The sequence below is a fragment of the Talpa europaea genome (genome assembly GCF_964194135.1).
Source record: "Talpa europaea genome assembly, chromosome: 10".
NCBI lineage: Eukaryota > Metazoa > Chordata > Mammalia > Eulipotyphla > Talpidae > Talpa > Talpa europaea.
This window is the reverse complement of record NC_140077.1, coordinates 46,601,246-46,629,023: the sequence shown is the minus strand read 5'-3', so window position 1 is coordinate 46,629,023 and position 27,778 is coordinate 46,601,246. Positions and strand designations below refer to the sequence as shown.

The following is a 27,778-nucleotide window of genomic DNA, read 5'->3' as shown; positions in this document are numbered from 1 at the left end:
ATTAAGTTCAATAGAAAATAATACTTAGAATGGCTTTGGAAAGTTAGTTTAATAGGGCTAAATTAAAAAAGGACCAAGTGAGATAGTGAGATTGCAGTCTCCAAGGATACTACATTGCATGCTGAGCATCACATGCAGGAGGATTACCAAAAAAAAAAAAAAAAAAAAAAAACATAGACTGCAGAGTATTCAGAGGAGAGTGATTCTGAAAATGAAATGAAAGTGCTAAAATTAACCATTGAAAGGATTATAATATTCACCTTGAAGAAGAGTGAGTGTATGGAGTACTTAAGAGCTGATTTCAAGTATCTCAAGGGTCATCATGAATAAGTTCCTAAACATTAGACTAATGTTAGACAGACTTTTTTTTTTTTTAACGTATGTAAATGGAGAGGATTCAACTTATTGGAAAAAACCTAGGTAAGGTTGCTGACAAATCCAGTAAAAGTTCCACCTTCCACTAAAGCAGCAATGTGTCACAGAATACTGAACTCTTTGAATTTATTTTTCTAAACTGTAAATTGTGTTACCAATACAGTTAGTGCAAGTTTTAAGTAAGAACGCATTTACGAAAGTCCAAGCATAGTGCATTGAACTTAACAGATGCGTTTTCTAGCAATTGTATGTTGAAAGTATTCAAATATGGAATTGAGGGTTACAGGAGATAAGGATTTTTCATCTAAGGAGTTATTCAATAAAGGGTTTAAAAACCAATTGGAAGAATATAAATGAGGTGAGGCAAACTTTAAAACTGGAATTAGATTACTTTAAGGATTTCTTCCACTCCAAATTTCAAGATATTGTGACACATAAAAAAAAGATTTTGTTTAGAGAAAACATCAATTAAGTAGAAACAGATATATGTACAAGAGTAAGCAAAAATTGACTACTATTTGAAAATGCAGTCTATCTCCCAGTTAACTCAAGATATAAAATGGCCCATTTTATACTGGTTTAGGTGAAAAAAATAAATGAAATTACTAAAGCCCAATGCAAACCATGCTTCATTACACAAAGATCAATTCAATATTTTCAGAGGACACTGACAATAATCAAAACAATAACTGAACTGTTGTATTATTTGATATTTACATTAAGAAAATATTTCTTTTTAAGGAATGATTATTTTTAAAAGTCAACTGGTAGAATAAATTTAAGAAAGAAATGGTATACATCAAAAAATAGAAAAGTTTTAGGAAATTAATGAGTGGAATGTTGAATTTAGCAGCATGGCCTGAACCCACCTAACATATTCTGTGTATAAAAAAGAGGAAAGTGAATATTTGTTATTTGTTAGGTTCCGATAGAACAATATGTACCTCACATATTTTTTTTTTAATGAAACTGAAAGGTAAATTTATGGCTGAGGATTTACATACAAATGTATTTTTTTTAATTCAAGTGTTAAACAGTAGCTTACAGATTTATTCTGTTATAAAGGGTCATTGTTACAAAAGTTTACCATGTTTAAAGAAGGAAATTTGGCAATTGAAGAATAGGAGGGCCTTTTTGTCAAGACCTGCACTAAATGAAGGAAATATAGTTAATGAAATAATGTTACATAAGAAAGTAAAAGACAATATATAATATCTTGTGACAGAGCTATTTATTACTCATAAAAGCCAGTCTTTCCTTCCAGTAATAAATCTACAGCTCGGCATATGGTTGCCAGCATCACATTTTCCAGTCTCCCTTCTAGTGAGAAGAAGTCATGTGACTAATTTCAAAGCAAGGTAAACAGAAGAGATGTATGACACTGACAATCTTAAAATCAGTCCTGTCTTTGCACCATTGCTCCACCCTTCTTATGGGCTGGAATGTTAGAACTGTAACAACTATATCACACATCAAATATAGTGAAGACAGTCACCATTAGTCTGGGTCAGTGAGTGACTGGGCATATTCATAACTGTTATATGATACAAAATAAATTCTATCTATCCTGTTTGAGCCACTGAATTTTGGGATTTCTTTTTTTCTTTTTTTTTTTTTTTTAGTAATTGAGCATTTTACACTAATAAATACTCTGGTTAAAACAATGCAAAACTATATGTTTTTTATAATGAAATAATGAAAAGGTCCTAAGGAAGTATAAATGGTAACATCTAGATAATGTTTTATAAAGCTGTTAAAACACTTTCAAAAGATAAAACAGCATGTCTCTGGGGCATCAACTAGGATGAATCAATCAAGTGCCAATTAACCACACAATAATATTTCCATAGATTTTTGTCCTCCGAAATCCAAGAAAGGTCATATATTAAAAACAGAAGCCAATTGCTTGGACCACTCATATGTGATTCCTAATTGCACATTTACCAGAAGAAAATTTGGTATTTGAATTCAGCATTTAAATTCACTACTATTCAGCAGCCATCTGAATCCCTAAGTTCAATTAAAAAGGTCATTACCCTCTGGAACTGAAGGTGTTCTTTTAATTACAATATTGCTAATGAATTGAGAGAGAAGACAGTTTGGCTTACTTCAATTAGCACATTTAAGTCAAAGCAAGTTCTAATGAATATGGGTGATTTTCCCAGTGGATTACTTTTTTTTCTTTTTCTTTTCTTCTTTCCTCTTCCTCCTTTCCTCTCCCCCACTGTTCCCCTTTCCTTTTCTGATAGAGGGAGTTTGAATTAATCCTGGAACTGAAGTCTCCAGTCTCCATTTTACTTGTAAATTGCCACCAGAGCTATTAATAGTGAAATGTCTATATGTTGATTTACAAAACTCAAATTTATATAAATATTGAAAGAGCAGTTTGATTAAAAAATTTAAAATTAGCTTTCTAAGGTAGTGTAAAACATAAGCCAAATTTTATCTGTCTAAAAACAATAATTATCCAATCACTTTATCGCACTGTTCTATAGAAAAAGAAAAAGTGAACACATTGGCACTTGACTACCAAGTTGTTTATCAAGGTTAATCTACATTTGGAAAGATAAATTTCATTTTGACATTCCAAACAAAAGAATACTAAAAAAATATGTTCCTGTGCAGAGCTTCCCTTATCGGCTAGAACACAAATGAGCTTATTTGTAAAACTTCAAGTAAGAGATGATTTTCTCTTCAAAATAACTTGTACAACTGAGAAAATTAATTCATGTTCAGGCTAATAATAACAAAAACATTGCTATCAGATTAGATTTAAATAAAGTTTATAGCAGCTGCTTGTAACATCTGGAATTTAATTAACATCAGGGGAGATAGTTGATTTCAATTTGCCCTGGTTATTCTTTCCTTTTGCTATGCCAGTACGGGGCTTGGAGAAGCTGTCCTACAGATATCAGTCAGCTAGAATGGGCATTTATTATTTCACTCACCAAAAACACAGAGCAATACACTGAAAGTCTGAAGCTGGGCAGCTACACAGAGGAAAGAAAGCTACACTGCACACTTTCTGTAAATCACCACTAAAACCTAGTCTGAGCAAAGGAGGAACAATTTCCTCCTAATTTAGCTCCACACTCACAGACCTGAGATCAGAACCACCATCTTTTGCCAAAGCTTCTATTCATTTCTATATCCTGAGCAAAATCATATCTTTTGCATATTATTTCTTGTTTTATTCAAATGAGATAGATTCTCTAAATACACACATATAAAGGAAAATAACTATCATCTCCCTTCCTCAAAACAAATACTGCTAACAATTTTATTTCCTTTCAGATTTTTTTATCTCTTTTTCTTCTCTCATGTGTGTAGTTTTAAAAAGTTGAAATCACACTTTTTTTTCTTTGTCCTCAGTGTTATCACAAACTTCATAAAAAATTTTAATAGCAGCATATTTCATAATCTACTAAGATTTTTCTTACTGTTTTCCTCAATGGGGGTTAAAATTAGGATATCATATTGTGAAAACATTTTCCTAGAAGTACTGAGTCAAAAAATTTTACACTTTTTCCGTTGCTTCATTCAAATTTCAAAGTGCATTCCACAGTTATTGAAAGAAATCATACTCTGTTAAAAAATAAGATATTACCTTCTAACCTCATCCAGAAATATATGCATACATAATAAATCATTTACTCAAGTAAATATATAATTTTCTAATGAGAGAAAAAATAATGGCATATCATGGTTATTTTATATTTTCCCCATATTTGTAATTAAATTATGGTATTTTGTGAAAAGCTTATTCAAGTTCATCTTGTATTTGGCATTATTGATTTTTTCTGCATATTTAAATTTTCAAGGACTTATTTTAAATCAAATAAACTATGGTAAGAGAGATTCTTTTAAAATTAATTTATTTTTTATTTTTTTTAAAGATTTATTTTATTTTATTTATTTATTTATACAAGCACTGGGTACAGTCAGAAGTGCGGGAGGGTGAGAGAATTCACCAGAGCCAGAGCAGGGAGCAGAACAGGCAGAAGGACTGAAGCACACTGCTGAGGGGAGCAGCGGGCGGCAGGAGAGGTCTGCGCGCCATGTGGGACCCTCCTCCAGTGGCTGGGGAGCAGCCGGGGATCGAACCGGCACTGCAGAGGCTGTGGGCAGCTTCGCAACCCAGCGCTCAACCGCTGCGCCACCAGGGAGGCCCTAAAATTAATTTTTAAATGCTGAACATATTAAAAGTATGAACTTACATTTTATTATTTAGTATAAATATTATTCAAATAATTAGATTTAGAATTTTTAAGAGATTTGATATGCATGAACATGTACATCATTTTAATATAGCTAATTGTGATGTATTTCTCATGACAAGATGTTTTCTTTTTGTTTATTTTTCAACTTTGATAAACTTTTATAGTAGTCCTAGAAAAATCTTGTCATCCCTAAGAAAACTGGTGATTTCTTAAAAATCTTTTTTTAGGAACCTCCCTGGTGGTGTAGGGATTATAGTCTCAGTGTTACAATGATAGCCAGCCACTGCAGCATAAGTTGGATCCTAGGCCAGGAAGCTAACACACATATGGCACAATACATCTCTCCTGTCTCACCCACTGCTCCCCTCAGCAGTGTATTTCACTAGATCTGACTTTTCTGCTCCTCATTCTGTCTCTAGTGAATTCTCTCCCTGCATCTCTGGCCTAGACCCCAGTTCTTGTATAAATAAATAAATAAAATAAATCTTTTTAAAAATATTTTTTCACATTGTTGAATTTTATGACTAAATTAAAGATATTTTGATTGAGTCACCTATGTATATCTAGAACTCATGTTGTTTTGATTACTATTGCTTCATGGAATAGTTTGAAATCTAGAAGAATGATACCTTTGTTTTTTATTTGTTAGTGTAGCTTAAACTATTTGGGGTTTTTTGTAGTCCCATACAAATTTCAGTAACTTGCTGTATTTCTTTGAAAAAATGCCATCAAAACTTTGATATGGGTTCCATTGAATCAGTTTATAAGTTTGGGTAAGACAGCCCTTTTAAAAATGTTAATATTGGGCCTCCCAGTGGCGCAGCGGTTGAGCGCTGGGTTACGAAGCTGCCTGCAGCCTCTGCAGCGCCAGTTCAATCCCTGGCTGCCAGGCGAGGGTCCCACATGGCGCACAGACCTCTCCTGCCACCCACTGCTCCCCTCAGCAGTGTACTTCGCGGTCTGCCTGTTCTGTTCTCCGCTCTGGCTCTGGTGAATCTGCTCACCCTCCTGCGCTTCTGACTGTACCCACTGCTTGTATAAATAAATAAACAAATCTTTAAAAAATTTAAAAAATAAAAATAAAAATGTTAATATTTCCAGTTCATGAGCGAGAAATATGTTTCTAATTCTTTGTTTCTTCTTCAACTTCCTTGAATAATGTTTTATAGTTCGTAATACTGGTCTTTCTCTTCCTTTATTAAGTTCATTCCTAAGTATTTAATTCCTTTTCATGTGATTGTAAAAGGGATTGTTTTCTTGATTTCCTGCTCTTTTTGGATGTTGTTTTGGCAGACTGCCACTTCACTGTACTTATTTAGTGTTTTTAATAGTATTTTAGTGGAATTATTAGGTTTATCTATGTATTATATCATGGCATCTGCAAATATTGGTAGTTTTACTTCTTTTTTCAATATGAATTCCTTTTCACTTGTCTTATTTACATAGGATAATGTATACATTGTTCTACATAGGTCTTCCAATGCTATGTTGAGTAATAGTGGTGAACATGGACATCCTTGTTTTGGGCATGACCTAAGAGGAAAAGTTTTCAGTATTTTTCCATTGAGTATGATGTTAGCTGTAGGTCTGGCATATATGACTTTTATTATGTTGAAGTATGTTCTCCATTTTTTGAGGTTTTGTCATAATACTAAATTTTCTCAAATTATTTCTATATATCTATGATATAATTGTATGATTTTTATCTTTCTTTTTGTTGATGTCAGAAATTACACTGTTTACATATGTTAAACCATCCTTGCATCCCTGGAATAAATATCATTCGCATGGTTATCAGGATTCCCTTATTCATAAAGATATATAATTAGCAAAACAAAGGGATCCTATTTCAGAGCTCTCACTTTTTTCATTTGTCATTTTTACCTGCTTGTGAATCATGATCTCTAGGTTTTGAATAATTTCCCTGCATGTTATTCTTGCCTATTTTTCATGTTTAATTAGTTGGCTTGTATTTTATACCAATTTCCCCTAGCCCTAGTTTTCTACCGTTCACACATGATTTGAGAATAACATGAAAGACAAAACAATTCATTTCCATTGATATGGGATAAAGGTTATAAAATTAAAATTTGCAACATAAAATCTAGGATGGCTCAATACACAGATCAAGGATGCATTTACATATACAGTATTATTAGAGACTACCAAAAGGCCTGACTGACCTTTAATATCAAAGACTGATTATAATGGTTAATAAAATATAAATATTTTAGAGGGATAAGCCAAATTAACAAAATGCTCTGAGACATCTATATTGTGAGTTGCCATTATTGCATCTGTTTACATACAGAGTGATTGTTACTCTGTAGAGAGAGTAGACCCCTAAAATTAGTGGTAAAATCTCTAAAGAGGAAAGACTTTTACAAGTAAAACTAACAATCTTTAGACTTTTTATTAGATATAGAAGTTTGATTATATATTAAATAACCCCCATGTAAAAAATTGCAAATATATTCTAAATAAAATAAAATAAAATGAGACATCTTGTGATTATTCTGAGATGGATAATCTAAAGCCATTTTAGAGAGACACTAGAAGGTATTCCTGAAAAGACATGACATTTCTATGTCTACTCTAAGGAAAAATACAGTCAAGTGGATTGTAAAATGACTGCTTTAAAGTGCTAATATTTATTGATAAAAGAAAAAAATTGTATAGGAGGAATGCATTCAGAGAGAGTGAAAAATGAGAGCTTTTAAGGGAAGGAGGAGATAGTGGAATAAAAGTGGGAGGAGGGAAAGAGAGTAAATTGTAGGTGGGAGGGATGCAATCTCTAGAAAATTGCCTGCTATCAGAGAGTAAATCATTCTCTAAAACTTTCATCTAATTCCATGCCTGAAAAGGAAGTTTGAGATCAGATACTAGGTATACAGAGATAATACCATACACACCTACAACTGATAAGGCAAATTTGTTGTAAGTTTGCTTGTCTAGTTAATTTGTCTTAGTCTAGGTTTCCATTTCTTTGACTTAGTCAAAAATATAGTCCTTTAAGTATTAAAGACACATATTGTGGAGGACATAAAATCATGCCATTTGCACAAAACAGACTTGTTTAGATCATGAAAATATGAGGTAGAATTTAGTACTAGAGGTATGATATAATCTATTGCCACATGGATAACATTTTGCTAAGCCCATAGATAGTGAAAGTATTGGCATAAACAATATGTCTTGCCACTCAGTATGGCTTTCTTTCTCGATATTAGCAATGATTATTGATACTCAGATGTTAGTAAATAAAAGTTGTTTGCTTTCGCATATTTATTATTCAAATTTTGGCTTTATTTTGAAATGATGTTATTAAATTGGTTAATTTAGAATCTCAAATACTATTTCATAGGATTATTATCTAATACATGAATCCCAAATAAAATGTTTAACAAATGCATAATGGAAAAAAATCTGTATTTAAGCTTCTTTTTGTGTTTTGATTATGAAACTATTAGAATTCATTCTTGCATCTGAGATGCAATACTGTCTTTACAAGTTCTATGGGTTTTTGTATAAAGAGATATATTTTAATAAAGTATTTCAGAAGTCATCAACTCCAAAAAATTGCTTAATTACCATTGAAATATTTTACTTTAATTCTAAGTATTAAATTCTTGTAGCCAATCTAATAACAGAAAAACTCTATAAAAGTCAAGTCCCAATTTTGGATCCTGGCTTCATTGTTTTATATGGATTGGCACAAAACCAGTAACCTATTCACAGTCAGCTCTGCCCTCAGCACTCACGACCCTCATTCACCATGCTGTCTTCTCCATGGATCTAATCATCAGTCACAACACGGTTTATTGCTTTCCTTACAGTGCGTCAGGTTATTATCCTCAATTTCCACACATTTTCAAGTTTTGAACTGCAGAAATATCACTGCTGTAGATTCTAAACATTTTTAAATTTGATATAAAAGCTTTAGATCTACCTTGTATCTGTTGTATTTTGTTTTGTTTTGTTTTGTTTTTCCAATTTTAGGAGGCCGACCAGTAAATTTGGTTAAAAAAAAAAAATCACACCTGAAAACAAGTTCAACTGCTGGCATTAAATCTACCATTCTGAAATATATTGTCAATATGTACATAATATGTAAAAAAAATTAGATTACCTGCTTGCTCAGGTGTGTTTCTAAAGGAAGTGTTTCAGATGTGTTCATATTTATTCATTCATTCAATTAACAATTATAGACTGCCTGATCTATGAAGGATCTGATAAAGTATAAAGCCAGAATTCTCATTCTAAAGCCAAAATTCTAATTCTAAGCAGAATTTTATAATCTAAATCTAGATTATATAACTAGAGAAAGAACCCAAAGTTCTATTAAACTCTTCTGTTTGATTGGCTCCTGTCCATCAGATGTAATAAATGTGCTTTTATCATTTGGAGCAAATGCGTACACGTATTGCTAGACAACACTAGAAAAAAAATCGACTTGAAGGCTAAAATCATTAGTCAAAATCAAGAAACATTTTATGACTGGTATAAGAAAAACAAAGAAGTTTTATGGCCTTTGAATCTATTCTGTGCACACAGTCCAGCTCTGCCATCTTCTAGTTGTGTGACATCGGTAAAGTGATATACCATTCTTAACCTTCTTTTTCCATAACATGAGGCACATATCTAAATGAGATAAAGCATAGCATGTAACATTGTCTGGAATACAAAAACACTTAGGCAGGATAGCTATTACTATAAGCATTATCTGCAGAGTATATTTTTCCCATTTCTAAGCCCTTGCATGTTAACCATATAATTTTATCTTCACAGTACTCTGCAAGGTAGTATTATTCCCATTTTGCACTTGAGGAAACTGAATCACAAAGAAATTCAGCGACTGCCATAGGATATATTAGGGAACAACCTCGATGTCTCTCCACATGTAAATAGATCAATAAGGAATCTTAGGGGAGACTTTCTTTGACTCCATGAATGTCAAATTTTGTTCAGTTTTCATCCCAATAGAGTGGCTGAAGTCATAAAAGTGTAGTCCCATAATTTATAATACTTTCCTCTTACATACTGAAGAAAATGGGTTCATTATGACAAATGGTGTATGCTGGAAAGATAGAATCATGGAATTGTAATTGGTAAAATGGATTTGTAATGACATATTTTGTGTATTTTTGGTTAATAACCTCAACAATTATCCCAAAGAAAAAATTCCACTTTTCAGATATAGACGGCACAACAGAATTAACCTGTTAATGGAGCACCGTAGCTTACTTAAAAGCATGATGTCCATGGACAAGTGATAGTCCAGCAAAATAACTTAATTAAAAGGCTTTGATTTTATACCACTTGAATGTTGCTTACAAGAAGTCTGTGTCTTGGAGGGAGAAGGTATTCAGTCTCAGGCAGTTAACAAGCTCAAAAAAAAAATAATCTTCCTTATTCTAAGGGGAAAAAAAATCAATGAACTGGAAATTCTTCAGGATGGTTAATTGTGACCAAGTTTGTGAATAGGCAGTTGTGAAATCTGCATTTATGCAATTATCATTCCATGGAAGCTGTGAGACCTCTCTAGGTCTTGTACAGATGCCTGCAGGTCACACCCCTACTTCATTGCTACAATCCTTTTCTAATTTAGCAGGTAACTTTATAGTTCTGAATCTTCTGAACACAGATTGAACCATGGAAACCTCATATTCCCACCATCACATATATCTGCCAGTCACAACTCAGGTCTAATCATTATTAGCTCCCTACAGAAATTTCTGCAACTGGCAATAAATCCTAGATGTGCCATGTTGCTTTGTCTTAGAAAGGTGGTTTTTCATATGCTGGAAGATTAGAAAACAGGACTCCAAAGGGAGATTCCTGAACATATGGTGAATACCTGCTACAGTGTAGAATGTTCAGCTACAATTCTGAGGGAGGAAGGTATCCTAGAAACAATCGTAGAAATAGATGAATTTTGGTAATCCCTTGTTTTTCTTATCTTCCTCTTGGTTTATCAAATAAGTTTAGAACCACCACAAAAATAGTAAAATTAGGTACATAAGAGTGTATTATTATTTCCACTGTCATGACTCACAGGTCATATGGGGTACTTACACTAATAGTCCAGATTTCTAAACTGAAGAATTTATGGTTACAATCCATTTCTTAAAACTGCTGACTGTGCACCCTGCTGCAAGTTCTTGCCACAGATTTCTGACTCATCTCTGGCATCAAAGGTATCACCATTGGCCTCCCTAGTGGCACAAGGGGTTAAGATGCAACCTATGAAGCTGCTCGCAGCCTCTGCAACATGATTTCGATCCCTGGCCAGGGAGTTAACCCACACGGCGTAGCAGACCTCGCCTGTCTCGCCTGCTATTCCCCTCAGCAGTGTATTTCAGTCAGTCTGCCTGTTCTGCTCCCCACTCTGTCTCTGGTGAGTCCTCTCACTCCCACACACACACCTCTGGCCTGTACCCCAGCTCTTGCATGCATAAATAAATCTTAAAAAAAAAAAAAAAGGTATCACCATCACTTCATGCCAAACCTAAGCAAGAGGCTCTAATACAGAGGTGCTCTATAAACTGGAAAAGTATGATAACATAAAATGTATGCATCAGGAGGTTAAAAGCCTTCAACATTCTCAAATCAAGAATAGCAGATCCATTTGTGTATCTCCAACATTACAAAGCAATTCCCTGTTTCTTTTCACAGAATCCAAGGTTCTCTTTTTTTTTTTAAAAAAAAAAAAGTAGAGATTTTGTGTTTCTCTTGCCCTTACTAATGTTACTAAAAACTGTTGAATTTTTGAAATCAAATAAACCTGCTAATTTGAGAGTAAATGTTCCTGGCTGCTTTCATAGGTGCATTTTATGTCTGACGTGCTGCAACTTGACAGACATACCACAGTTCCTATCTATTGATCATTAATATCCTGGAGATTCTGGCTATAGTATTTATATAAAACAGTGATTTATTTTTTCTTTTTTTAAGATTTATTTCTTTATGCATACAAGAACGGGGTTACAGGCCAGAGGTGTGGGGGGTGGTGAGAGGATTCACCAGAGACAGAGTGGGGAACAGAACAGGCAGACTGACTGAAATACACTACTGAGGGGAGCATCGGGTGAGTTAGGAGAGGTCTGCTGCTCATGTGGGTTGCTTCCTGGCCAGGGATCGAACTCATGCTGCAGTGGCTGTGGTTAGCTTCATAGGTTGTGTCTTAACCCCTTGCGCCACCAGGGAGGCCCCCAACACAGTGAAATCTTATTAACTAACTGTTGATCAGTGATAAATGAAAAAATTCACTCATTAAAAATATTTTTAACTTAAAAATGGCATTAAAAATGAGATGTTAGAATTTTTTTAACATCCCAGCTGTCCATCAGCTTATAAATGGATAAATAAAAAATGGTCTAGGCATACAATAGACTTCGGCATAAAAAGGAAAGAGGTATTGATGCATGCTATATGGCCTAAGTTTGAAAATATTATGCCAAGTGAAAGAAGTCAGCCACAAAGACAACAGCTTGTACAATTCCATTTCTATGTAACATCCAAAATAGTCAAATTCTGGATAAGACAGAATACAAAGTTAGTGATTGTTCACTTTGGGAAGATGAAAATATTTTAAAATTGATTGTGATGGTTGTACACCTTTGTGGACATTCTAAAACTTATAAAATATATACTTTAAATAGGTAAATTGCAAAGTATATGAATTACATGTCAATAATGGTCTTATAAAATGTTTAACAACATTTTTAATTAAAGAAATGGAAAATAAAGGCATAACAAGATAATATCATATACATATTAGAATGCCAAAAAACAAATAACTTGACAATACCAACTGCTGTCAAGGATATGGACCACTGGAACATTCATGCATTGCTGGTAGGAATGCAAAACAGTCTAGCCATTTTGAAAACTATTTTGGCAGTTTCTTATAATGGCAAACATACATGTACCACATGACTACCTATCATATGGAAAATCTGTACTTTTTAATTCTGAGTCTTAAATATTCTAGTTCTTCCAACTCAAAAGTAACAGCTCTTTTACCATCTCTCTTGTCTAATTCAATTTTGAAACAAAAGTCCTTTTTATTCTGCAGCTTAAAGCCAATCCCTCAAAAATTTAATATTCCTATCCTAAACCAACCAACCAAGATGTTCCCATAGAACCCAGTAGCTCATCTATCACATTACCTATAACACCCTTACATAATTGTCACTTCTCTTTATTTTTTCCTAGATGGTATGTTCTCATATAGTAGAATCCACATTTCCTCTGTATATGATTTATACCCTAGCACTCAACATGGTTTCTGTTTTCTTTAAAATAAGTTTTTATACTTATTTGAAGAAAGATCACTTTTTGCAAACATACTGCAAACTCCATAGACTTAATTTTGGCTAGCAAAGGGAAATTGAAAGAATCTTAGATATTCTCCTTTGACAAAGAGTAATAATTTGACTATGCTAATAATTGGAATGAGTGAGAGAGTTAAAGTGAAGGATGCATGGGAGGAAAAGAAAGAGAATTTATAGCAATTATCGAGAAGACTGATTCAAAGTACAAAAATCAAGTGCTTTAAGAATCATTTGCTTTGGGGGAGAACTCCATGAATAATTTCACAAACATGTCAAAGAGTGACTTATAAAACCCAAGTCTCTTTTCACTTTGCTTATACTTTATACAAAATGACCCATCAAATGCAGAGTAAATTTAGCTTTAATTCTCAGTAAAGGGAGTCTGTCTTTAAAAGCATCTAATATAACACTTCCTTCCTAGAGATAATGCCAATCCTCATTATTTTCTTAGGAAAAGGATTTCCTAGACATAATATAACTAGATATAGCTTTCACTAGGTCTAACACACATGTAAAGAATAAACTGGCAAGATAGCCCTTCCTGTCTCCTCACTTCCATCGTAACATTATTAGCAAGCAGCAAAGGACATAAGTGGAAATAACTGATTTTCTCTATTCCCTTTACAATTTTTCAATTCACCTCTATTTCAAGGTTAACAACTACAGGAAATAAAATTGGAGAGAATCTACTTCTACAAACCAAGTTCCCTTCCTGCATTTTACCACATAGATGCAATACTGATCCTCACAGACAGGACATTTTCCAGGTCATATCTATATCACTCACAAAAATCCATCTTGCTGAAATGTATTTCAAAACTTGACCTTAAAGTGAAGATTACAAAACTAGTGGTCCTTGTTAATATGTTTTGGCACAAATGATGAAATTGTGTTTGTTCTTTTATTTTGTTTTCAATTGGTTTAGCAATCAATACCTATACATCAACAGATTTTTACATTAATTCTTTATTTCTAGTTTGAGAAATTGTAGTGCCTGACACACTGGGTCTACATACAAGCAGAACAACAAATGACCAAGGATGAGTAGATACCAATTATTTTTCCCAAGTCCATCCTACTGACACTTTTCACTCATTACTTTTTGTCCTTTACCTTGAGCATCTAAACGTCATGCCCCTATATTAGGGATTCTCAAAACATAAATTGATAGGGGCTGAATGATCAAGAGGGACATCTCTAAATGAATTTTAGTCAAGAAGAATATACCTAAAAAATGATCTGCAATGTTTTACTTCTATTAGGGATTCGATAGGCTTTTATGAACTATCAAGCCAAATAGTATATGTTACGGTGATTAAAAGGCAAAATTCCATGTTCCAAGCAATCAACTGCAAATGGACCATATGTAACTTGTTATCCCAAACTGATGACCAATTTCACAAGAGTTTTATATCTCAGGCTAATCACTAGGCAGTAGCTAGGTAGTTACTTAAGAGTTAGAACGAATGCATGCATGCAGTAGGATCTTATGTACATATATGTGTGTTTCTGTTTCATCATCTCTCTAGTTAAAGAAGGTGGAATAAGATTAAAGATTATTCCAAAAAAATGGAATCAACTTCTGGCACTTTTATAGCTTCATTCACTTAACATCACTTCTCTTGTATAAAACAATTCAGGAAGTTTCCTCTCACCATAGCAAGTAATTACCTTCATTTCTTTAATCCCTGCCATTGATTCCCTATTCTACCATTGACTAACTGTGTGACCTGTATAGTTGCTTAATTTCTCTCAGCCAGGGTTTCCTTACAAGCAAATGACTCTAATTCCATAATAGTATTTATCTCATATTTAGTATTGATGTAATTAGATAAACAGTATAAGGTACTTTGCTTGACATTAGTAAGGTACTTTGCTTGACATTAGTAAGCCGTTTTATCGTTTTCCTCTCCTATGCTCTCTATTATACAAAAAAAATATTTTATTCACATTCCATGATTTACTCAAAAAAGTTACTATGTTCACCATCTTTTAATATCCCTTATAGGACTAGTAGACATTCTATTTTGTTTATACACTAATTTATTCAACTGATTTATTGAAAGCTTCACTTCTATAGCAGACAAGGGAAACAAAAACAAAGGTTCTAAATAGTATTTCCAGAATCTGGTACCATAGGTAGCACACAGTAAACACTGAATATATATTTGTTTAATGAATGAGTATACTACTGTTCTCAACTTGCTAATCCTCTATACGAAATTGTACTGTTCAATGTACTGAGTACTTAAAATGGGACTACTCTTTATTAAATAGACTGTAAGTATACAAAAAATAATAAAATAATAAAAGTCAGGGGCCTCTCTGGTGGCCTAGGGAGTAAGTCTCAGTGCGATGAGCACTGCAACCTGAATTCCATCGTTGTCCAGGGAGCTAACCCACATATGGTGCAGCAGATATCTCCTGTCTTGCCTGCAGCTCCCCTAAGCAGTGTATTTCAGTCACTTTACCTATTCTGCTCCCCACTCTGCCTCTGGTAAATCCAGTCACACACACACCCCCCTCTGCATCTCTGGACTACACCTCAGTTCTGCTATGCAAAATAAATAAAAATGTTTTAAAAAATAAAAATCAGTAAAATACAAGTCAGCTATCTAAGATATAGTACAAAACGACTGCAAAAATTGTCATTAATAATTTAAACAAGGGGTTAAGATGCAACCTATGAAGCTCTCTGCAGTCACCCACATGGCGCAGCAGACCTCTCCTAACTTTCCCGTTGCTCCCCTCAGCAGCATATTTCAGCCAATCTGTCTGTTCTGTTCCCCACTCTGTCTCTGGTGGATCCTCTCACCCCCCACACTTCTGGCCTATACTCCAACTCTTGTATGCATAAATAAATAAATCTTAAAAAAAATAGTTTTTACATTGATTACATGTTGAAATAATATTTTGGGCATTTTGGCTTAAGTGAGACATTTTTGGTTAAGTGAGACATTAAGGTTAGTTTTCCTGTTTACATTTTTATTCATTTTTAGTATAGCTACTAGGAAATTTAAAATTATATATGTGGCTTGCCTTCTGTGTCTATGGGACAGTGACAATGTGATGCCTTAAAGTCAGGGGGCACTGTTACTCTCTTGCAACTTCTTTACCAAAAGTAATTTTAGTTTTCTATGATACGTGATAATAACTTAGGTTTTAAATGCAGTATTTTTTAGATGACAGTCTATGTTTATAAGATTTGAAATTACTGTTAAGGTTAGAATTACTGAAATTACTGTTAAGGTACAGACCAGAGGTGCAGGAGGACGAGAGAATTTACCATAGACAAAGTGGGGAGCAGAATTGGCACACGACTGAAAACACTGCTGAGGGGAGTAGCAGGCAAGACAGGAGAGGTCTGCCATGCCATGTGGGTATCTCCCTGGCCAGCTGGGAATCGAACCTGTGCTGCAGAGGCTGCGGGCAGCTTCACAGAGCAGCACTCAACCCACTGCACCATTGGGGAAGCCCAAGGTTAGGAATTTTTATATCCACACACAGAATCATTTATTCACAAACTCTCCTAAAATGTGACTTCACTTTACACTGTTCCTTGATGAGAAATAGCCACAGTTCTCAAAGCCCATTACTAAATCCAACTGGACCCAGTTCTATAAGGTGAAATCTAACATCTCCATCTTGGCCACTACATATTCAAGATTGTTTATCATTTCTATCCTTTCATGTTCTTGGCAATTTAACAATCTAGATTTCATTCCTACTATATTTCTGGAAGGGGAACAGATATTATTCCTTTATTCATGATTTATCTCCACTTGGAATTTTAACCTTTCAAATCCAACAATTGCTTAGTCATCAAGGTTTGAAATAAGTGTTACTTACTATTTAATGACAAACAACTATAATTCTAATTTCTAACCATACTGTTCTTTCTTTCCTCTTAATTCCAAAATACTGATAGTCCATTAAAAAAAACACACTTGATTGTGGAAAGTCGATGACCTTAATTGTATCACTATTATTTTCTTTTATTCCAGAGACCATTAATAGAACATTTATAAAGAACCGTCTAACCCTTCCAAAAACCTCTATGGAAAATAACTTATTGTGCATTCAGGTTTCACCTTTAAGAATCATGTTCAGCCATGTCTTTTAGGTGAAAGAGAATTAAGACTCTGATCAGTTTCTAATCCAGGAATTGGGTACCAGGACAACAGCACCTGTGTGCTCTATTCTATGTTAGCAAAAGCATTCCTGACTTAGCTATAATATCCCTAACCCATCAAAAGTGGAGAGCTGCCAAGATGTTCACTGAGAACAGTTGCTGGTTTGTGTACAAATGTGCAACCAGTTTGTTCTTTTTCTATGTTTTTCTTTTGAGGGGTGAGGAGGAGGAAGAATGGGATGGGATTCTAAAAGCATTCTTTATTTATAACCAAACATATCCTTATTTGATAACACAAGATCAATTAAGGCAATGCATAATGCTTGAACAGCCTGTTAAAAAAAATGAAAATATTAGAAGAGCGTATAGCAATCAGTACTTCTTGCAAACAGCAAGTCACCTCTGAAGACTTCTCTTTTGGCAATGGGACTTTGCTAAATCTGGCTCGCCATTTTGTGAGTGGGAACAATCAGCTTTGGAGATTGGAGGGAAGTATTATAATTAAATGTCCACCCACTTTTTCCTTTTTGATGAAAAGCTCACATGAAACTTACTAAAATAAGGTGCATTGAGACAGATGAATTTTTGATGAACAAGTCAAAGCACTGACAAAGCTCGCTTTTCACATGAAGAAAGTGCTCTAATTCATAGAAAATGTTCTGGTCTATTTCATTAACACTGTTACATTTGATGATAAAACCTATGGAGTAAACTGAAGTATTTACTATTTTAGTTGGTAGCAACTGTACTGTTCAGCATGAACTGACTTGCTGAGAACAAATTGTGATGTGATTTAAAAATAACAGTGGAGTTTTTAAAAATAAATTTTGAAAAATAATAAATAATAACCATAATAATAAACATTATATTTATTGAATATAAAGGCATTATTCTGAATAACAATTATTATATTATCATGTTAAAATTACACTCTATCTCCAAAGAAGAGAAATAGCTTTAAAAATTGTTATTCAATTGTTTCAAAATCCTGAGAGAGATCTGGAGCAAGGTTTATACTTTCTGCTTTTGATAACAAAAGGCAAAGACATTTGCTAATATCACTGTGAAGAATTATTTTATAGTATCCGCATAAAGTACAGTAGGAAGGTATTCTAAGTAATTGGGCTCAGGAATATACTGCAAATCCAGTGAGTAGAATTCCCCCAAGTCAGCTTTTCAGAGATAAAGGGTACTGAGTTCTTGATATGAATATGTACCTTCATTCAATATAGATGTATTGAATACTGACTCTAGATTTTGCTATTGGAGAGGCACAACAACAACAACAACAAAACATAAAATCCTTGCTCTCTGGAATTACTGTTCAATTTTATTTTTTAAAATAGATTCATGTTTTATTTCTGTTATATAATAGTTACCATTGTTGGAAGCCAGCAGACGTAATGGAGCCCTAAATCATCATCGATGTAAGATCAAAGTATTAGGGCGCATAATGCAATAAACACATTTATTATTAATTATTAATCACTATGTTTAGGTGATTTTTTTTTTTTATATCAGCCTCCAGAAACCTGACTCTCATTCCAACCATGATATCCAACCACACAAAGTAGCTTGGATGCATGCAGTAGGAAAAGCTTTGTATAAAAGTACTTAGCTCAGTATAACTAAGATCATTTTAGTTATCTTAAACATAATTTTTCTAAGATATAATAAGCCATGAGGAGCTAGGTCTCCAGTTATTGACACAACTTAATGTTTTATAACCATCATTTCACACATGTTTATTTTATAGCAAACAACTGATAATACAGTAGGAGACTTCCAACATGAATCCACTAGGGAATGAAAAAATTCAGGCACGATTTAATGGTGACTTCATTCTTTGGTGCCATTTATTTTCTATAATACAGTTTAGTTTTTCAATTATCACCCATAAAATTTCTTAATGCCTATGTTTATGCTTCATACTCAGTTCAACTTTTTACTATCTTTTTTTTTTTTTTGGTAAAAGTTACAAGTTAAGTATTATCTAAAGTGTTCTGCTAACAACATGGAATTTTTCTTCAAAGATCTTAAATCTTACAGGAATTCTTTAAAAATGGGCTTTTAAATCCATTTAAGTCTTACTTCAACAGGCTCACTGATTTTAGATTTCTCTGACATAGTTGAGGTATCAAAACACAGACATGCTGAAAATAGGTTTTTCTTGGAGTCATTTAGAATCTAAGACTTTCTCCCATCCTATGTCAAATTGCCCGGTTTGGGAATAAGATGGGTATATGTGCAATATCTGTATAGGAGTGTAGCAGGGAGGAGGGAGGTAGAGGACTGGTAAGCAATCTGTACAAAGCGAACTTACAATGTCCTCTGAAGCTGATATATTTAAGTTTTCCTGTTTCCCCAGACTCTGTCACAGATAATTCTGCCTCAATGTTTGTAGTAAAATTAATGACAATTGTTTCTGTTGCTCTGGTTAGATAGTTAATTTCAAAACAGAATTTTCTTGGGAGACAAATGAAGTATTCTTTTGTTTTCCTTCTTGACATATATAAACAACCTAGTGTGCAAGTGGTATACATGAAAACAATTTTCATTTTCTCTTGTGTCTTTCTCTCAGGAGACTAGAATTCTTTCAATTATAAAAGGTATAAGTTGGAACATAGAATTTCAGAAAATAGTGGTGACCTTCGATGTTATCTTTATTAGCCTTCACTTTATAGATAAAGCAAAAGAAGTTCTGAAAGGAAAAGTATAGAAGATGAAAGGTGGCTACAAATACTTTGTTACTCCTTCCATTGAGAGGTGAATCTCCCTCCTCCCATCCTTGTATATAGGCAAGCTCTACAGTTGCTTTGACCAATTGAAATACACTCGCAGTGGTGCTCTGCCAATTTCTGGGTTCAGCCTTTCAGGAATGTGAGATTCTACTTCTTTGTCTCTTTGCTTGTTTCTGGAAATGTGCTGTGAGAAGCTGAAGCCATGTGGAGAGGCCCATGAGTAGGTGTTTCAGTCTATAATCATATCTAAACTCCCAGTTACCAGCTAACATACACTTTTACTCATGTAAATGTGCCAACAGTTTTTCTAGGGTTCCATTCCCAGCCAATTTCTGACAGCAATAACATGAGCAACCCCAAGCAAAAATTCCCTGGTCAATAAACACACTAGTAAGAGATAATGATAAATGGCTACTTTAAGCCACCAAGTTTGGAGGTGGCCTATTATAATAAAAGTGAACTGTGGCCTCCCCTGGTGCTGCAGGAGGTTGAGCAGCACACTGTGAAGCTGTCCACAGTCTCTTTCATCTTCTATACTTTTCCTTTCAGAACTTCTTTTGCTTTATCTATAAAGTGAAGGCTAATAAAGATAATGTCAAAGGGCAGTTCGAACGCCAGTTTGATCCCAGCCGGCCAGTGAGGGTCCCACATGGCGTAGCAGACCTCTCCTGTCTCGCCCGCTGCTCCCCAGAGCAGTATATTTTGTCTGTCTGCCTGTTCTGTTCCCTGCTCTGTCTCTGGTGAGTCCTCTCAACCTCCCACACATCTGGCCTGTACCACAGTTCTTGTATAAATGGATAAATAAATCTTTCAAAAAAATAAATAAAAGTGAACTGGAATCATAAAAGACCTGGACTAGAAAATCAATCATGACAAAAAGAAAGAGAATAGCAATACTGCACTTCAAGAACCTTAATTATATTATTAAGCTATAATAATTAAAACAGCCTGGTACTGGAACACTGGAATAGAATTGAGAGCCCAATTTAGGGAGAGTTAATCTATGACATATTTAGGGAGAGTTAATCTATGACAAAGGAGCCAAGAACAAACACTGGAATAAGGATAGTCTCTTCAATAAGTGGTGCTGGGAAAAATACATGCAAAAGAATGAAGTTAGACCACTGTCTCATACCATACACAAAAATCAGTTCAAAATGAATAAAAAAACAGAAAGTTGGATGTAAAATCTGAAACTATGAGATACATAGGCAAAAAAAAAAAAATCATGACATAAACTTTACCGATGCCTTTAGGGATTCATACCCCACAACAACAACAACAACAACAACAACAAAAAAAGAGAACATAAACAACTAAGACTACACAATAAAACAAAAAGACAACCAAATGAATGGGAGAAAATATTTTATATCCCACATCTGACAAAGGACAGATATTAAAAACTCATAAAACTCTACAAAATACAAAAACTCATAGAACTACAAAAAAAAAAAACCTCTACAAAAACAAAACAAATACAATCAAAAAATGGGCAAAAGAACTAAACAGACACTTCTCCAAAGAAGACATTCTGACTACAAAAAGTCACATGAGAAAATGCCCACTGTCACAATTTTTAGGGAAATGCAAATCAAGATGAAAATAAAGTACCATATTGTACCTGTGAGATTGCCTGTATCAAAAAGACCAGAAACAACAAGTGCTGGTGAGTATGTAGAGAAAAGGGAATGCTCCTACACTGCTGTTGGGCATGCAAACTGGCTCAACCTTATGGAAAGCCCTATGGAAGAATCTCAAAACATTAAAAATGGATTTGCCATTTGACATAGTAATTCTGCTTCTAGGCATCTACCTCAAGAAATTCAAAAACATTTATTCTAAAGTGTATTTACACTGCTATGTTTGTTGCAGCACTATTTACTACAACTACATTATGGAAACAATCTAAATGTAGCAAATAGGTGAGTGGATCAAGATGTAGATATATATATATATATATATATATATGTACATAATGGGATATTAGTGATCAACAAAGATAAACTCAAACCATTTGTGGTAACATGGATGGAGCTGGAAGGAATAATGCTAAGTGAAATAAGTCAGAAGGAGAAAGACAACTACAGATGGTGTAATATAAAGTAGCAAAACTACAAGTCAGATAAAGACAAGCTTAAAAATTAACCCTTGATAGCTGACTATAGAACTAAAGTAGCAAGTAAGAGAGGGGTTGAAGAAGAGGTAAAAATGAAGTGGGAAAGAAGCACAATGGACTATGTTGGTGAACTATGTATGATTTGGTGGTGGATACACAAAGGTAGTAATACCAGATGGGGGAACCCAAATATTACCTCAATTAAAAATTAATAAATTTTAAAAAGCAATTGGCACTGAAAATGACTTAGACCAAAATTTGTTAGTAAATGCCAGAGTAAGAACTAGAAGATTCCAAAGTTAGCATAATCTTATTATAATGTCTTAAAGGAACATACAGTGTTAAAAAATTCATCATTAATCACTCAATAACTCAAAATTCAAAAAGCTTTTGTTCATTCAATATTCACACAAAGTAGAGAATTTTCAAAATATTTAAATATTTAAAATAGATTCCTACTGCTCAACATACAAAATAACAAACCATCATTTGATATAAAAATAAGGTAGCATTCTCGAGTGTTCTTTTAAGTCAGTACTTTAATAAGTGCCATTAAAGAAAAACTTCTAGGATAAACTGATAAGGGGAAATTCTGGCTTACATTAATTTAAAGAGATCTCTTTATCTCTGAATTTGGGGAAATGTAAAATCTCCAAGAGAGATTTATATATAAATAATTTATATTTATATAGATTTATATATATATATATATCGGTGTGCCTTCAACTAAGATAAGATATTTTTAGAAGAAACTTTTCACAATTAGCAGGGACTATGTTTAAATCAGTCCCTTTTATGATCTCTTTCTACTCTGCTTTCTTATTTTTCACATTTTCCTGTGTGAATAGTTAATAGTTGAGTAGATAATGAATGAGTACTTATTGGAATAAAGAAAATTAGATAAATAATAAAAACATTGAATGAGTTAGTTCAATTATAAACTGGATGATCAACTCAACTCTAAATAGCTTGGTTTGGATTTTGTAACTTTATTTTCATATAAGATGGGAATTGTAAAAGCTGACCCACATCAAGTTTCTTGAGAATTTCTAAAGAGATTTCAGTGTTGCAGCTAAAGCAACGTTAGGGCTAAAATAATATTAATATCCATTTATGTATTCACTCCTTTTACTTTATATAGCTGTGGAAAGTGGGATCCAGAAAAAGAGTTTATAGTATGAATGCTAGCTCCATTAGAAACTTCCTTTCTGGTGAATCTACTATAACGACATTGGAAATTCCTCTGTTTTAGTAGATTTCATATTGAACACTGTGATTGTAATTCAGGTGGTCATTATCTCTAACCACAAATTTTACAAGCAATTTGAGCCCCAAAACACATACATAACAAAATTCATGGCTGTTACAGAAAGTTGTGACAGTCAAGTCATTTAATAACCAGTATGGTATGGGCACTGATAATGAGAACAGATTCTAGCCAAAAACAATTTGTAAAGTAAAACTAATAGTTACCAACAGATTATTATCTCCATCACACAAATCTGATCAATCATTGGTTCCTGGTCTTGTGAATACTGTCATTTTTCTGGTGTTAGAAATTCTTTCATTCAGCACTCTAATTTACTGTGGCTGTGCTACTGATGCTCATCATACAAAAACTTACATGACTTGCCTCAGCACTTCAAGGCTCCTTCAGCACTATACACCTCTGCTCCCCAAATTACTGAGAATCCCCATGTCTCCAGTTTGTGAGCAGAGAAAATTACAGGTTTATATCTCTTCTTGCCCTTAATGGAGCATGTGCCAATCCACTCTCTCTACTCAATTATTCTGGATTCTCTCTATTTCATTATATCCTACATTCTTATTCCATGGTCATACTGCTTAACTGAATATGATTTCAAAGACTAAAGGAGTACATCCATGCTAGAGAAATAATAAAATGGAATGAGATAGACTATTTGATACCTTTGAGATAAAACAAGAAGAAAGTATGTGTATGTATAAAAGAAAGAATTTGCATTTAACTTTTTTTTTTCTCTGTAGCTCTAAAAAACACGCATTTAAAAAAAAGATGTTGGTCATTGTTTTTGAGTTTTCAATAAACTGTGTGATTTCCAAGCCAATGGGGATGGTTTAAGCTATTTGACTTATATACTTTCATATTACCCGCTTCATTTGTATAAGCTGACAAAAGCTTTTATTTGACTGCAATGCAACCATAAATGGAGAATGACAGCATCATTCTTCTGGATTTAAATAAGATTCATTTCTAGCATACTTACCTCAACAAGTCTGCTGGTGTGTTCACGAAATATTGCAGCATATTCTTTTATTTCCTTTTCCCGGCCATTCTTGGCAGCTTCAATGAGAACCAAAAGTGGGACTGTTGTATCCAGAAAGGAGTCTGACACATGATCTATAATAGCCTTACGGAGCTGAAAAAAAAAAATATAAATGTTTTTTTTCATTTCTTTTTCCAGTCAATTCAATAAATCATGCATGTTATTTCCTCTTTTACAATCTCAATAATTACAAAAATTATTTTTATAAATATTTTTGCATAATATCTAAAATCATAATATCTAAAATTTTGTGTGATATCACTAAGAAAGCTAAAAAACACAAAATATCTGAGGAAAAAATAATTGAGCTATACTTCTTTTACTCTCAAAAATCACTTTTTCTTGAGATTGCATTAAACCTAAAAATCCAATTATAAATACTAATCCATTTTCCCCTCAAAGAAACTGCACTATTGTAATGTTTATGCATGTATACAAACAGTATTGTACATCATGTATCTTCATAATTACAAAATTATGAAATGTTTTCTTCCTCATTGGGGGAACTGATAATAAATTTTGATTAGCTAAAGTGTAGACTTCATGATAATTAAACCAAGTTAGATCACTGATTATGCCTGTTGATAACAGATTAATAGAGCAAGGAGAATAATAAATGAGCTTGATGTCCAATTTTCTCCATTTGCATTAATTGTTCTTGCCCTCACACCTTAAATTATTAAACAAGTATAACATTTTGCTACAATTATTTTTAATTAGATTATGTGTAAGTTTATAAATGACAGTCAGGCAATTACTCTATCCAGCAGATAATTTCTGAAATTTAAAAAGGCATTTGAAAATTAACACATTATTTTTATATAATATTGAGCCCTTAAACATCACAATATCTTGTAATGTTTCATTAAAAAAGTCAATGACTGTAAATAGTCCCAAAGATTCTGGTCAACTCCTTCATTGAATTTTAAAAAACTCTATAAAAACAATAGAGATGAATAGCTATGAGTTATGATTCAATTTGTGTAAAAATTACATTTTACAGTGATTTTTAAACCAATACACACTGAAGTTAGTAATACATTTTCGAGGGGTTAAATGATATAACTATATGAGAAAATTATAGTAACTATAGTCTTCTGGGAGACCAATAACTCTGCCTCAGGTAGTAGAACACATGCAGGAGAACTGTGAAATTTTTGGCTACCAACAATTTCACAAACATTGTAAAAAGAGCCCCAAAGAAAGATATTGATTACCATCCAGAAATTCAAATCACTCATGGCAACTAATTAATATTTACTGAGCACATAAAAGGATAGGGTATATAGTACTAAGGTGAGACAAGGCCAGGGGAAGACCTTAAGTGAAGGAATATGTGTTTGGTGCCAATGAAGAGTGAACCAGGGAAACCAGGCAAGTAATCATAAATTAGGATTTGAGTTGGAAACTGCAAGTTGTATTATTTTTAGATTCACAAAAGAAAACTAAAGGGATCACTCAGAAGGGAATGGTTTTTAATGAAAACTCCCTTTTAATCCTTTTCTTTTTTTCATTTGTAACCAAGACATGTAGAAAGAAGAACTATGCACTAGAGATATGCAATTGAAATCCCACATGCACATGGAAGGTGATCCAAGACAAGGACTATGTAGGATGATATAGAAGGAAATGTACAGTGAAGAAACATCTAAGAATGCAATGTAAGGAAACACTACTATTTATGGGAATTATGCAGGTGAAAGACCAGAACTTGAAAAAAGATTGAGATGAAGGCAAAGAATCAAAAAGAAACAATGACCACTAACTAAAAGACAAACTCAAATCTCTGTCAGTGCTCTCTAAATGAACCTAACCTACCAAAACATATCCACACCACTGAATCTTCTTTTCTGTATATTTGATTTCATCCAACTTAGCAAATATTTCTGAATAACATTTTCTTACTTTTCCACTAAAAGCAAGGTATTGTGAGAAGTGTCAAGATGAAAATGCATGGCACCTTATAATCAAATGGACAGTGGCTGTCATTAAATATTACGAAAAAGGAAAACCAGAAGACTGACAACTATGGAATTTCAAGAAGATAATAGGTTTCATAGTCTAATTTTAAATATAAGTTAAATTAAAAGAACCAAGAATTCTCTATTGGATTTTACTACCAAGAGATAATCGATGAACTTAGTGAAAGCAGCTTCACTGGAAAGATGAGAGCAGGCATTCTATTGATATGGTTTAAAGACTAAACAGGAAATAAGGAGGTGGCAACAATGATAATAAATACCTCTTTCTAGTAATTTGTGAAAATTAATATATAAACCCTACTTAAATGGGGACAGGAAGTTAAAAGTTTCCGTACACGTGCAATCAACAAATTGCAGGACCCAACATGCCTGTCATGTCCAACAGGAAGTGATGCTACTTCCCTGCCCTAGTGAAATGAAGAGGATGAAGGAGATCGTCTTTGAATAGTTGCAGCCCTCACTAATGTACATAAGATATACCTGCTTTCATTTCCAATTTTTTGGTAAGTCCTTTTGTATGTTTTCCCCAAGAGACTTCACTTCTTGCCTTTTGGTTGATGTTTTTGAGCAAACCCATTGCGTGTGTGAAATAACCAACTGCTTTTTGTTTGAGGTCAATATATTGTCTTGAGTACACTGAGATACAGGTCTAAACTGGGATTACTTCTCATATAAAATATTTGGATGTATGTTTCCATCCTACAACTGTGCTCAGAAATTCAGACTGTCCCTTTGGGCTTTTCAAAAAAACACATTTTAATATTTCATCATACAAAAATCTAGAAAGATAGGGCAGCCTTGATGGCGCAGGGTTTAAAGTCAGCGCTATCAAGCAATCCGCCAGTAACTATGGCATGAGTTCAATCCCTGGACAGGGAGCTATCCTACATGGCACAGCAGACCTCCTCTGTCTCACCTGCTGCTCCCTTCAGCAGTATATTTCAGAAGAGACACCTGTTCTGTTCCCCATTCTGTCTGTGGTGAATCCTCTCACCTCCAGCACCTCTGGCCTAGACCTCAGTTCTTGTATGCATAGATAAATAAAATAAATCTTTCTAAAACCCAACAAAAACCTAGAAAGATAGACAATCACTATTGTCTCACATTCATCTTTTTTTTTGTAAATACTTGAATAATTATGACAATCTTCCTCAAGCAATTGCAATGGTCTGCATCTCTCATCTTTGTGGTGTTACCTTTTGTCTTCCCTTCATTTTAAAAGACTTTACTACCTTGAACTTTTTTATTTCTTAAAAATTTTCAACTATACTTTCCTGCTATTCAGTCAATCCTTCACCACACATACAAGCATTGCGACATATTAGAAAAATGTGGTTCAATGTACTGCTGATTTACTATTAATTAAAGAATAAATTAGTAAACTCTGACTAAATTTTTTTAAAATTATTTTTTAATAGAACCAAATTAGAACACTTATTTTTTTTTCTTTCTAAGGTATGTTGCCAATTATAAAACAGTAAATGAGAAAAGGTGTTCCATGGAGGTTTGATATTATATTCTGTATTACAAAACAGAAGAAATGAACAATGAGCTTTCAAATAAACTC

At 33.6% G+C, this 27,778-nt stretch overlaps 1 protein-coding gene across 1 annotated transcript in view; it reads right to left on the bottom strand.

Moving 5' to 3' along the window:
- The window catches only part of CTNNA3 (catenin alpha 3), a gene marked incomplete at both ends in the record, with an annotated part of 1,381,762 nt that overhangs the window by 650,419 nt on the left and 703,565 nt on the right, over positions 1 to 27,778 (bottom strand). Inside the window, one exon of the mRNA XM_084245749.1 lies at positions 24,170 to 24,322. Coding sequence (XP_084101875.1) covers positions 24,170 to 24,322 — 153 coding nt within the window. The remainder of the gene's footprint in view (positions 1 to 24,169; positions 24,323 to 27,778) is intronic.